General features: G+C 39.5%; 2 protein-coding genes across 3 annotated transcripts in view; one reads left to right on the top strand and one right to left on the bottom strand.

The window, feature by feature from the left end:
• On the bottom strand, positions 1–14132 carry LOC121528238 (monocarboxylate transporter 7-like). Its single transcript, XM_041815565.1, has 6 exons — positions 13894–14132; positions 9083–9323; positions 8833–8976; positions 8583–8711; positions 5649–6608; positions 1–654 (listed from the first exon to the last, which is right to left on the bottom strand). Exons 2-6 carry the CDS (start codon positions 9318–9320, stop codon positions 347–349), a joined length of 1779 nt encoding a protein of 592 aa, XP_041671499.1. The 5' UTR covers positions 9321–9323; positions 13894–14132; the 3' UTR covers positions 1–346.
• The window catches only part of arsg (arylsulfatase G), a 17684-nt gene continuing 16890 nt past the window's right edge, over positions 13664–14457 (top strand). For both annotated transcript variants that reach the window (XM_041815566.1, XM_041815567.1), the window contains exon 1: positions 13664–13752. The gene's annotated coding sequence lies outside the window, so the exon portion shown is untranslated. The remainder of the gene's footprint in view (positions 13753–14457) is intronic.

Raw genomic sequence — 14457 nt, forward strand, 5'->3', positions numbered from 1 at the left:
ATCAGTGTTGTAAAATGTAATAGCTAAAGTTGTCAAAAAACACTGGATCAATTGTGGTCCATTATCACCCTTACACAGCTATATCTCACACTATTGTCCCTGAATGCTAGACTATATAAAAAGTACTCAAAGAAAATTAAATTAATAACAGGAACACCTCTAGAAAAACACTGTTTAGTACAAATTGTGACCTAAAGATTGCCAGTTTTGCTCTGCATTACAGTTGTAACATTTATATTGGTCTTTTCTTTGTATTGATGCCACTTCAGCACTTGCCAAAAGTTTTTTTTTTCCTTCCACTGATGAGTGGCTTGCTCCTTCAAACCCATTCAACAACAGTATGATCTCAAGCAAAGCTTATAACCTCCTGGTCATCTTTTGTCGCCTCCTCCTGGTCATGCATGGAGATGTTGTCTATTTCAGTGCAGTCCTCGGCACTGTCAGTTCTTTTGTCGGGTTTCCGTGCAGCACCCTTCTCCTCTGAGTCCTTTTTTGTTTCTTGTTTGATATCAGACTGTTTGGAGTTTCTCCTCCTGCAGAGTAATCCTCTTTTAGCAGGTCTAACCAAACCAAGGAACACGGCGCTTATAGCTATGCCGGCAGCACAGGAGTAGAAGGCTGATCCGTAGTTTTGAGTCACGTCCACCAGCACACCTGAGACAGAGGAAGAGTTAAGAAAGCATTAAAATTTTATGTTTCATATAGAATGGATGATGTCAGTGATGTCATAATGATGCCATTTGGACTCTTGGCCTTTTGCAGAGCTACTGAAAAATTATAAATACTTTCAAAGGCTGTGTAACTTAATCTAATGACAAAAGCATTATGGGAAATATAGGATTCTGTGAGTGGGTTATAAAGCCTTTGTGCCAGCAATAACCAGGTCTGGCAGTATTATGTCTGGTTCATTCTAGTAAAAGCAATACCCCGAAAATTCAAGGAGGAATTTTCTTCAAACTGGGTCCATGTTCAACCCTTACTTGTGAACATGATATGTCTATACTGTTTTAAGGGTTTTTTCTTTAAAGCTAGCACAATTATTCACCTTAACTCAAGAAAAATCTAAATAAAATTTGGTAGACAAAGCCATGGAACCCTCAGTTCACCCCCTGCTTATGAATGGGATATCTCAGTACCTCTTTGAGGGAATGTCTTCAAACTTTGCCTAAATGTCTAATCTGACTCCAGGATGAACTGATTACATTTTGTGGTACTAAGGTTTAGAGCTGAACGATTTTGGAAAATAATTTTATTGCAATTTTTTTCTCCAATATTACAATTGTGATTTGATATGTGATTATTTCTTAACTATCTTTTATTCCTAAACAAGGGCTGAACAATTCTTTAGGAATATTTAATTCTGCTGTTTTTGACTCATATTGCAAATTGGTTATGAACTGTTGCATTGAAGGGTTTTTGTCATTCTCATATTTAATAAGAAAAGGTAGGATTTCTTTAAAGAATGTTCTAAAAGAATGAGCACTTTAATGATTGCATGTCATACATAGCATCTCTGCTGCAAACAAAAGTTTAAAACTGCTTTTTTGACATAAGGTTAAGGTCCTCTTTTCATCCCTTGTTTGTAAATGTGAGATTAAAAAAACAAACAAACAAAAAAAAAACACTTAAGTTATCTTCTTCCAACTTTTCATGTGGACTCAAGAATTAACCTTGCAAAGCAGATTGACTGGCCAGATTCCATGTCTGTCATTGGGCAAATCCATCTTCCAAAGCTCCAATCTGAAATGACTGTGCCAGTACTGAAAACCGACCTGACCAATCAGCATCGTTCAAGGACAACGAGGAAGTAGCTACGGGCAGGGTTTTTGTACTTGAAGCTCATAGCAATGGCTGCCGCCAGAATAGCTATAGTGAAGGGGCAGTTTTATCAGAACGGAACCACGTTTTTTAAAAATCAAATAAAGAGCAAAGAGCAGCATTGAAGCTTTCCATGACATAAAAGATGTTTTTGCCCTCTGTTGCTTCAGATTGAGTTTGCAATAGCTACAAACAGGGTTTAGTTGCACTGTAAGCCGGTTTTTGCGATTAGCTTGGTTGTAGCCATAGTATAGTGGCAGTTTTATCAGAACTGAGCCACACTGACGTTGTCTCTTGGCAGAGGAGATGTTTTTGCACTTCTCCTGGCCGCCATCAGCATGAGTCTTAACCACCAACAATCTCCAACAATCATAAACTATGGTGGTGCCTGGCTGTTGAGCTCAGGTTACGACCGGAGCTGCACATGCGAGATACCTCATTTTGTCTTGTTGTTCTGATTGGCCTGTAATGAATGTGACAGAACGTACATCCAATTACCTTCAGATTATTTTGTGAAAAGTCCTGCCCCTCCCAAACACTGTGAGTGTGAGGTTTCCCAGATGTAAGTTAAATATATCCTTTGCAATGTATACATGAATCTGGCATGTCAGGTTACTCAAGAACACTTTGAGGAATTCTCTTCAAACTTTGCAAAAAAGTCCACTCTGGATCAAAAATGATCTTAGTACATTTTGGAGGTACAATGTCAAAGGTCAGAAACCATTTCAGCCTCTTTTCTTGGCCCACCATAATCACTCTACAGCTGCTGTATGGAGGCAGATAGGGTGGTTGTTCTAGTTTTTTGTTTACACTGAGGGCAAAAGTTCAGGAGATACCAGAAAGTGTTGGCTTTTCTTTTTCCTACTCTTGTCTCTTTAAAGTGTTGAAATTTGCAATGCTGAAATGCAGAGGCCCTTAAAATAAGCTGACAGCAATACCACAAAAAAGACTAAAAGCAGACATGAAATGAGATACTTTTTAAATGTTTTCCTTTTAATACAAATTTAAATGCCTGCTTCATAAAGCTATATGCAGCTAAAAATTGCATGCATGTCCTTTATTCATTAAGTATTCATCCCTATGGATGTTTTTATGCTTTATTGATTTTATAAATCAAACATGGTCAATATAATTTGGCTTTTTTGGCAAAAAGGCAAAAAAGCATACAAAAGCAACCTTTTTAATCTCTAAGTGAAAACAAATTTCTACAAAATAATGTAAATTAAATAGAAGTATGTAGGTAAAATAAGTGACTGCATCAATATTCAAACCCTTTAAAGAAACTGATCTAATTCAGCCAACTGGTGCTAGTAGTCCCACAAATAGTGAAATAGGGGTTTAGTGATTTTGTCTCAAATGATTGTAGAATAAAGACACTTGTGTCTGGAAGGTCCAGTCACTGGTTGATCTGTATTCCTGGCTACCACTACACCATGAAGACAAAAGAACACTTCAAGCAACCCAGAGAAAAGGTTGTTGAAAAGTATAAGTCAGGGGATGGGTACAAAAAGATTCCAATCCACTGAATATCTCCTAGAGATCAGTTAAATCATCATAAGAAATGGAAGGAATATGGCACATGTGTACACTCACATTCCATAGAGCAAAAGTTGCAAAGGGTCCCAAAAAAAACGACCCGTACCATCCCACTTTTTGGCACCCTTCCGTAGGGGTACCAATCTTACCTATCCGTGCCAAAAAGGTGGAGCTACACACACAACAACAGGAGGTTGTACTGACGTCACATCAGCGCACGACACAGCTGCTCAGCAGCAGCAGCTCGGCTCCGGGCTGCAAAACACGGAAGTCTTCACATTCATCGCTTTTACAGCCCGCTTACCAAGTGAGGGCATGGGTGGCTGTGGAAACGCAAACTGTTTTGAGGTTTAGCATACCAAACCATACCAAACCGTACAGAATCAAACCGGACCCCCGATGGAAACATGGCTAAAGACAACGCTGACTACTCTGAAGGAGTTGTAAGTCTCAGCAGCTGAGATGGGAGAGACTCGGCCTTCAACAACTGTTGATCAGGTTCTTCACCAGTCAAAGCTTTATGTGAGAGTGACAAAGAGAAAGCCCCTGTTCAAGAAAACTCACTATTAAATCTTGACTAGAGTTCACCAAAAGGCTTGTGGGAGACTCCATGGTCAAGAGGGAGAAATTCTTTGTTCTGATGAGACCAAAATGGTGCTTTTTGGCCATCAGACAATCACTACACATCATCACAAACACATCGTCCCCACAGTGAAGTACAGTGGTGGCAGCATCATGCTGTAGGGATGCTTCTTAGCAGTCGGCTGTGAAAAGCTTGTAAAGGTAGAGGGTAAAATGAATATAGCAAAGTAGAGGAAAATCCTGGAGGACAATCTTATTCAGTCTGCAAGAGAACTACAGCTTGAGAGAAGATTTATTTTCCAGTAAGGCCGGCCTCTCACTAGACGATTTTAATCTGAAATGATTTTAGAACCGTGGGAGACCACTGACTTCAGGACAATTTCCAAAGATTTTTCATCTTAAATCCTCTGAATGCACACACTAGACGACTCAGCCAGACTGTCAGATCACTGGAGACCACACACCTACCGACCTGCCTACGACCCCGCTTGATCACGTGATTTCAGAAAAAAAAAACAAAAAAACACGGCTGTCTGTCGGTACCGTCTTGCTGTCCTTCCACAACAGGCTGTCCTGGCATGCGTTACAGGTGCAGCAACAATCATAAAACAAGGGAAAGACTCAGGATGAAATCCTGGCAGGAATTAAGGTACAGTTGTGTTTATGGTTGTGAGCAGTGAAAGTACATGTGATTCATCTGGTGACTTCCTGGTGTGCTTGCTCTCATTGGTTGTTGTGGGTACTCCGTCAGCAGCACTACGACCTAGAATCGTAAATACCAAACATGTTTGATATTTACAATTCAGTGTTTGGGAGGCTACGACGCGATTTGGAGCAGTAAATTAATTGTGTTGACACCACACAAATGCGGACTACTCAGACAAATAATCGTTTGCGACGAGGCAACAGTCGGTATTCGCCCCCATGATCATCAGGGGAGGCAAATCTTGGCTAAAATTGGGCTTAAAATCCTGTAGTGTGTGGCCAGCCTAAGACAATGACCCGAAGCATACAGTTTAAGCCCAGTCTAAGCCCAGACCTCAATCCAATAGAGAATTTGTGGCTTGACTCAAAAAGTGCTGTTCACGCCCAATCACTGTCCAACCTGACAGAGCTTGAGCAGTTTTGCAAAGAAGAATGGAGTAAAACTGCAGCGTCCAGATGAGCAAGCCTGATTGAGCTCTATCCTCACAGACTCAGTGCTGTGATTGCAGCCAAATGTGTATCGTCTAAATACATATTGAAGGGGGTGAATATTTATACAGTCACTTATTTTACCTCACATATTTTTATTCTATTGACTTCACTTTGTAGAAATCTGTTTTCACTTTGACAGTTGGTGTAAAAAATTTTAAAAGCCAAATTATATTGACCATGGTTGATTTTTAAAATCAATAAAAGGGTAAAACATCCATGGGGATGAATATTTTTACAGGTGCTGTACCTTACCTCATTTTTTACATTGAAAAACAGGGTATATTAACAGGGGTGTGTAAACTTCTTATAGTCAGATTCCTTTAATTTCCGGTACGATTCCTTACTGTTGTGCTCTTTATCTTCTGACTGTAATATGTGCATTCCAATTTCATAAATAAATAAACATATCCAAAACATCTCCTTCTTTATGTTTTCAGCATGTAATTTGTGTTTGCGGTAAAATGAAACTGTAGGCAGTATTCACAGTAAACTTTCGACAACAAGATGAGCCTTACCTCCAAGTGGGGGTCCAGCCAGCCCAGCAAAGCTTTGTATAAACACATAAACTCCAGCAGCTGAAGACATCCTCTCTATGCCCACCACATCATCCTCGGCCAGCATGGGGATGTGTGTGCACGCCAGAGTTCCCATAAAGAACCCGTACACGGCGCAGCACACAGCCAGACCATAAAACTCTGTTACCAAAGTAAATCCCACCAGATCTGTAGCCATTAAGATAACACACACCAGTAGCACGAGCAGCTTCTTTGTCCTAAGCTGATTCCTCGACAAGATCCACCCGATGGAGAATCGGCCAAAGATTTCCGCCACAGCCATGATTGACAGCATATAGGCAGCTCGTTCCCGCTCCACTCCTCGGCTCACACTCAGCTCAATGATGTAGAGTTGAGGGGCGAAGAAGCCAAGTGTGACGAACAATCCAAACAGAGAATAAAGAATAAAACTGCACTCTTTAAGGATGGAGAAATCCAGAAGTTTTGTTTTCTTTGTTATTAACTTTTCACCTTGTTTCTTTTCCTCTCCTGACACTTCTTTCTCTGCATCTTTGCTGTTTTCCTCTTCTAATTCTCTCTCTCTTACACTGTTTTCTGATGCTGCTGCTTCTTTTTGCAGTAAAATCTTCTCCTCTGGATTGCTGCCTTCTGTGTCTTTTAATGACTGGACACCAGAGTCCCCGGTGCTCACAGAGCCTGTCGTCAGCTCATTCTCCTGACTATAAGAGTTCATTTGTGCATTTGAGGTATCGTCTGGGTTTGTACCCTCTGTCTTCTCCTGTGCACTGAGGGCTTCCAGTTCTTTTGGGGATGAGGCATCAGTCTCTCCTTTGTAGGTCGATTTAGGTTTGATAATAATGGGACGAAGAAGAGCACCGCAGATGATGAGGATGCTTTGCATGGCTCCTATCACTGCCATGGTTCGTCGCCAGCCAATACGGTCCCTCAGTGCAGAAAAGGCTGAGGAAGGAGAAAGGATGTAAATATTCATCATTGAATCTTTACACATCATATCCTATTTGGACTTAGACGAGAACAAGACCTCTGTGCTGCCAATAACACAATCAGATTCATATTTAAAGCTCCTTTAAGGAACTTTCACTTTTGGATTAAATCTGCTGCTCATGTGGACGAAGCCGTCAAAACAAACCAACTTCTATTAAAGGGGACATATTATGCAAAAATCACTTTTTTTGTTTTCCAACAAAAATATGTGCCCCTGACCTGTCCACAGTCCCCTCAAATACCAGAAAAATCCATTCCCTTCCCCCCTCTCTTTCTCTAACTTTCAGAAAATGTGTGCTGAAACATACCGTTTTCAGATTTTCCCCTCATGACCTTTCCCAAACACTTAGCATTAAAGCTCTTCTAGATGGATGTGTGAAACAAATCCATCTGGTGTGTCAGGTTATGTTTTGGGGACCTCTGAGAACAATATTAACTTGTCTTAAAAGGGTAATATATGTCCTCTTTAGGGTTAAATATGTTATTCACTGAAAATCTTTGCCCTTGAATATAAAAAACTGCACTGCCGTGAGCTGCATTGGCCTCGTCTGACACCTACACCCAGCAGCAGTGTGACGTTAAAGATAACATGGAAAACATCACTCTTGTCTTTGATGATCTTGTTTGTGTTTGTAGCTCATAACGAAGCTCATAACTGCAGTCTGTTTCATAACCACCTCTCATAGGAGCTTTAAAGTAAAGGACCAGCAGAGTTCCATGTTTCTGTTTCTGTAAATACCACTAAAACAAGACTAAACGTGTGCTTTTCTCTTTCTGGAAGCCTGCCTATGGCTCTTGGTACAAACCCATTACTCCAAACTATAAATGTATATCTTGAAAAAACATGCCATGAATGTACAGACTGACTTTAGAAATGTTTTCCCAGATTTGTTTAGCACACATTTGGCCACAGCAGTACATAAGGTATCTGTCTGGGGATATTTTATCAACACTGTGGTGAATATTTATAGCAGCTTGGTGAAATATTTTGGATTAAATAAACATAAAAAATACTCTCATATTCAAATAAAAACAGAAAACAAGCTTACAAGTGCGGCATTGATGCTTTTTGGACAATTACACAGGTGATTTGTCTGCATACTTGTCTAAGAGTAAATTTTACACTAAGGACCATGGTATTGCTACTTTTTAACCTGACACACCTGATGGACTGTTGCACATATCTATTGCAGGGGATACACACCAAATAGACAAAATTATTTGGCCACACCTGTTAATTTTTGAATTCTGGTGTTTCAATCAGACCTGTTGCCACAGGTGTATAAAATCAAGCACCAAGCCATGCAGTCTCCATTTGTGGGTCACAATGGGTCGTTCTGAGGACCTCAGTGACTTCAAGCGCTGTACTGTGATAGGATGCAGCCTTTGCAATAAGATGGTTCATGAAATTTCCTCCTTGTTGGATAATGCACAGTCAACTATAAGTGATATTTTTAGAAAGTGGAAGCGTTTAGGAACAACAGCAACTCAACCAAGAAGTGGAAGACCACATGAAATCACAGAGCTGGGTCAACGACTGCTAAGGTGCATGGTGTGCAAAAGTCACCAACGCCCTGCTGATTCCATAAATTCCTCTTTCTATTCCAACATGACTGCACCAGTGCACAAAGCAAGCTGCATAAGGAAAGGGAGAACTGCTACTAGAAGCTGCCGTTTTGTTGCTGTATCTTTCATGTTTTGTGCTGCTTACTAGTAATGAACCACAATTATTCTCTGCCATCGTCTGTGTGTTCTGTTGCCCATCACTCTACCTCCCCACCCCACCAGAACCCCCTGGCGGTGTAGTTTACATACTGTACATTTAAGTGCAACAAACTTTAAATCTAATATTTACAAGGTCATTCATCACATCGTCCCCTTGTTTTTCCAGGTGTTTGCATAAAGAACAATGAAAGTTCTTGCACTCACCTGGTGCCAGAGCAAACATTGACAGTGACTCTCCAGTTGAAGCCACACCAGTGACCAGGGAGCGTCGCTGGTTAAAATACTGGGAAAGCATGGTCAGTGTGGGAAGGAAGGTCAGGCAGTAGCCAATGCCTGCACAACGGAAAAGACAGTCAAAATTAAAATCTAAAAACACAAAAATACACTATAAGGTTAACTGTAGTATGTGATGTCTAAAAAAGGAAAAGAAAGGGAAGACAAAGGAATACGTTACCAGCAATTAATCCATAAGTGATGTACATTTGATTGATGGAGCTGGTGAAGCTAGTGGCAATCGTACCAGTGGAAATAAGTAACCCTCCCAGCATAACAACCAGCTGAAACCCAAAGCGGTTTGTCATAACAGCAGAGAGTGGAGCTGAAGGCCAAAGAAAATAAACTAATGTTTACAACAGGCTTATTCTCACAATCTTATTTTGATTTTGATCAAAAGTCCTCAGTTGAAACTTAATAGCTCTACTCACCATTAAAAGTCATGACGAACACGCAGATTGAAACAATCCAGGACACACGGTTGTTAGTCTCTCCAAACTCTTCCATCAGGTCCTGGAGGAAGATGCCAAAGCTCTTGATGATGCCGTAGGTGCAAACCTCCACCAAGAAGAAGGCTACAGCCACCACCCACCCCCAGCCTCCATCAGGGGCCTCCGGGTACACATTGGGTCCCAGGAAACGTGGTCCTTTGACTCCACACAGTGCCATGGCCTATTAACAGAGGTAAAAATACAAAATATACAATAAAAATGGCCAGTCTATAACTGGTTCATGGAGTTGTGGAAAAACATGGAAATTATGTTGTTAACTTTTGAACAGCAAAGACTATTCTTGCTAGGACAGAGTTTAATAAAAATCCTTTCATTAAATAACTTTCAAAAATGTATGACATTTATGGTGAGGCATTTAGGATGAAGCATTGTGAGACTTTTGTGTGTTGGCTGCCCTTGTGGCTCATGTTCATCCCTTGCTTGGTAACACAATATCTCTGGAACACTATGAAGGATTTCCCTTAAACTTTGCATAAATGTCCATCCTAAACAAAGGTTGAACTGAACTGACTTTGGAAGTCATAGGCCAATGGTTAAGGTAATTGGGCCTGTGTTTAACCCCTTCTTGCAAATGTGATATTCTAGAAGCTTAAAGGGATTTTCTCCATAGTAGCACAAATATTACCTCTAACAAAAAAATGAACTGCTTAGGTGTTGGGAGACACAGGTCAGGATTATTGTTAGAGACATACAAATATCATGGATGTGACATCAGTATCTGCAGATATTGGCTTAAAAGGTGAAACATCGTATCGGTAGATATGAAACTTTCAGATATTAAAGTTTTGTCCCTTTCCTGTTTATGAGACACCTTTGTTGTTTACTGCTGAAAACACCCCATTTCCTGGTGTTGCTCTTCAATATAAGAGTTTTCGATAATGATGATAACATTGGAGGCTTTTATGGTGACAGACTTGGCATGAGTAGACTTTGTCTATCATCGGAAACTTCACGAAACTTTAGCATCTAAACGCTAACAGACAGGAGGAATTGTACTGTTTCTGCTTTGACGGAGACAAAGCCACAGTCTGCTGTTTTTGATTATCCAGGACTAAAGACAAGTTCCTGCTGCATCTGGTTTAAGTAAAAAATAGACAAGCACTCCAGCAGTTAGCCTGCTTCCTGACCTTAATGTGAACTTTGATAGGAGCACTGTTGCCTTGCTCTGAGCCAGAGCAGAGGGACAAACGTTGGGGATTAAATTTACTGTTTTCTGGCACAAATCTCTCCGTTATGATACTTTTAATGACCAGTAGGCCACCATGGCTGATAGATGTGAGAAGTTTATAGCTGGCTGTCAACTATCAATGATGACAGTGGCATCAGCTAACAACAGACTGTATTGAGATGAACTGCTTGGTTATTTTATATCATTGCAGTGTTAGGGGCAGGGTAACTCCCAAAAGGGACCAGTGACATGGTGGGTCTCTATATTTACCCTACGCAAATAAAATCCAACCTTATTTCAACATATCTGGTGTTAGGACACACATTTTGGATTTCACTTCACAGGGATTTTAACATGGGTGACAGCGGGAAGTCTACTCTTGATCAAAATGTTCACAATTTGCAGAAGTGTGAATTGATTTTCAAGCCAACTGTTACGGCACAAATGTTAGGCATTTATGTAAGATCCAGGGCACTTGGTTAAATCAAAAATGCTGGTTTTCATACTATAATGCACTCTTATAAGCTTTAAGTTTCTTACACTCTGAACATTGAATCACAGTGTACTGGGATGCTCTGTAGGATGAAAACTGACATTAGTACAATAAAGGCCATTGTATTAGGACACCATAAAAGCTCATTTAAATGTATGGAGGAATGTTGCATTCACATACATTGCAGTGTTTCTCATGCAATTTTTTCACTTCTATAATAACAAAATTCCAGTTAATCTGAGTGTAATATCTCATTAATTCATATACATTAAGAATGATTTTTAAAAACTAATCAGATTTGTATTTTACTTTGGCAAGTATGCCATAACGGCTCATCTAATCCTACAGTTTGAACTTTTCTTCAGCTCTCCTGAAAAAGTCAGCTAACTTGACAGCTGGCCCATAAATAGGGAAGTTCAGCATGATTATTTCTCATTCATTAGAGGAATGCCCAAAGTTGTTGTATAAATAGTTCCTTTGCTACGGTTTATTGTGTAAACATTATGAGTGCTGTAGGCAAGGAGGGTAAAGAAGGGTGAGAGCCTCTCTCAAAACAAGAAGATCTAATCAATTATCAATGTTCAAGATAACAATAGTAACTTGTCTATTTTAATCGCAGAGCAGATTGTTGCTTTTTAATACACATTTTCTTAGTTAGGTCGGTGGCCAAGGACATTCAAATACAGTATGTTGAATAAAGAAAATAGATAGACAGTGTCTAAGACTAAACTTTTATAATTTACTGATTTAACTATAAGTTTAGTATGGAATGATGTGTATCAGGGATAAATTATTCAAAGTTGAATTTACTGAATTCATTTTTTATTACAAGACAAAGCTTCTAGACAAATCCTGTAAACAATCCCTCAACCAGTTTTGGTTCAGAAACGTTAAAGCTCCTGTGAGGAGTTCGTAGCTGATTATTAAACAAACTAAAAATTCAAACTGATTTCTTGTACAAGCCACAAAGCAAAACAAACAAGACCAACAACAACAAAATTATAATTTATGTATTCTATTTACTGCATGCTATACAAACAATCTTTGTTTATATCTACAATGAGTTATGTATTTCATGTTTAAAATAAAGCAGAATGAGATTGTTTTTGTGATATACCCACTTACGCATTTAAGGGAAAAATCAACAAACAGAAGAATTTCTGCTCGGTCACCAAGGTCTTCATATTAGATTTAATAAATAAGTTTCTGACTTCTTTTAAGATCAAATTCAAGCACTTTTAAGATGCATTTTTAGGCATCTCTGGTAGTGATACCAATTATTAGTAGTTCATTAGACTGATAACTGATATTTGGAACAGACAACCTATGCATTTATCATGATGTGTAATGTACATAAAATGGCAAAAGTAAACGTGCATGATCAAAAACAATGTTTTTCAGTCATGATTAATCTCAGAATTTCTGTAGTTAAGCATGATAAATCTCTTTTATTGTCACATTTTGAAATTCTGCTATTTTGTTTTTAAAACTGTTTTGTTGCATTTAATTTTTAAACTGTCTCAAACTACAGTGACTTCCTGTTTGGATGCAGACATGCTTTTATTTTAAAAGAGACTTTGGGTAGATTAAAGATTGAGACATGAATTTATCCATGGAAAAGGGAAGTTATTATGAGTTGAACAGTAAAAGGTGAGTGATTGTTACGAGAAGGTAAACATGACTTCTCATTTGTCCACTGAGCTGTCTGTGACTTTTTTTTTTAAATAATACATTTAGGGGCAGTGGTGTACTTATTTTACATCACTGTGGTTGCAGGGGGATGATGCAGTGGCTTAACCAAAGTGTGCTGAAGGGAAAATAAAGCATATTAGTGCAACCTTAAAAATTGAATCACAATGGACCTTAATCGAATTGCCATTAATGCAAATATGCTGACAGCCCCTATACAAATATAGTGTACTTAAAAATATAATTTCATTTTCTTATCATATAAAAACAGAAACTGAAAACTGCCAAAGTTACAATGAGGCGGAAGAGCACATAGCCGTAACTCATACTGCAAAATAGTGCCAAACATCATCTTTTTGGGCGTAAAATTAAATGCTTCAGAAATGCTTGATATAGCATACACTTGAGTCATCCTTGTTTTATGGCCTATTTTTACCTAAAACTAGCTAATACGTGGAGATGCTGAGCCCATCTGTGTCGCTGTATAGACTAGGAATCCTGTTTGCACACTTACATCTCCGGAGGCTAATATTGCCAAGCAACTCATATAACCCAACTTCAAAAACACTGAAATACCCCTTTAATGACAAATTAACGGAAACACAACTAACATTTGCCTAAATAAATATGATCAATTCAATTAGATTAAATGATTAAATGATAACAAAACATGATGACTGATCCTTCGAGTTTATTTCTATTCTTCTAGAGAAACCGTGTTTTTCCTAACGTAGTGTTTTTTTGTTGTTGTTGTTGTTTTTAAGAGCGAGACCCTCCCAACTTATTTTAGGTCAACCACCTAATAAGCGAACTGTAAGCTATTTTTATCAGGGGAGGCATACAGTTACAATTTCAAATAGGCAAACCCTTTATCAAAAAAAAATCCAAGCTCCTTACAAACCTTGAAAACAAAACATTAAAATTCGGACAGGATTGCGAGCGTCCATACAAGCTTTGCCGAAAGGGCTTTGAATAGTTTTGAAGGGTCAAAATTTCCAAACCGTTTCAAAAATAGTGACTTAACGTCCATAAGAAACCTTCTGTGTCGGCTTTCTCTTTGTAAACTGTGTTAAAACTAGACATTTCGGCGCCTTTATTATTTTCATTCAAATGTCAATGGAGGGGGTGGTAATTAATAGCCGGGGCCATACGTCCGTCCTCGTGCGACTGACGCAACGCGCCCGGCAGCGGCTCGTGCACAGCGGACAATGTGACAGTAGTAACTGCTACACACACTTTGTAAGTACTTCTTCGTCGCCTGTTTTGGACATTTTTTAGATGTGAGACGAAGTGAAAACATGTTCGGCTGCTTAAGCTCGTTTTATACGGATGAATTTGCCCATACCACGAAACAGCGTGTTTGCTAGCGGTCTTCCTCACCTGTGTGTAGCTAGTTTCAGACGGAAGTCCTTTTCTTCGCTCGTGAAGCTACTGCAGCGGTAATCCCGCTAGAGTCGCGCGCAGCGAGAATGTGATCCGGGACTTTACGAACACATGTTCCCACGTGTATTTTTCTACTAATCCACGGACACAGCCCGACACACATACACCCACAACTAATAGCACCATGCTCTGTGTGAATGAAGCTCGTAGTCGGGAACTCACCCCTCCCGAACAGGCAGAAGGGGGGGTTGAAAAGGGTTAAAAACAGATCTGGATCCAGCCAGTTCTCTGTCATCATACCCGTCTGCGGACTCCCCCACAACCCCCTGCTCGTGGGGACTCAGAGTTGTTTACCATAAGTTTGGGGTCATGGCTGGAGAAACAGGAGTGATGATGAAAGTTTAACCTTCTTCAGTCTTCTAACTGATTGAATTGGACACACAACAGTGCCTACCTACATATTAACAATCGTTATCTGTCCCTTCCTCTAAAGTGGTAAGGTGAATTGTCACATAACAAAGGCCTCTTCTGTGCAAAGCATTTGAATCAGTGGTTGTGATC

This window comes from Cheilinus undulatus, linkage group 20 (assembly GCF_018320785.1).
Source record: "Cheilinus undulatus linkage group 20, ASM1832078v1, whole genome shotgun sequence".
Lineage (NCBI taxonomy): Eukaryota > Metazoa > Chordata > Actinopteri > Labriformes > Labridae > Cheilinus > Cheilinus undulatus.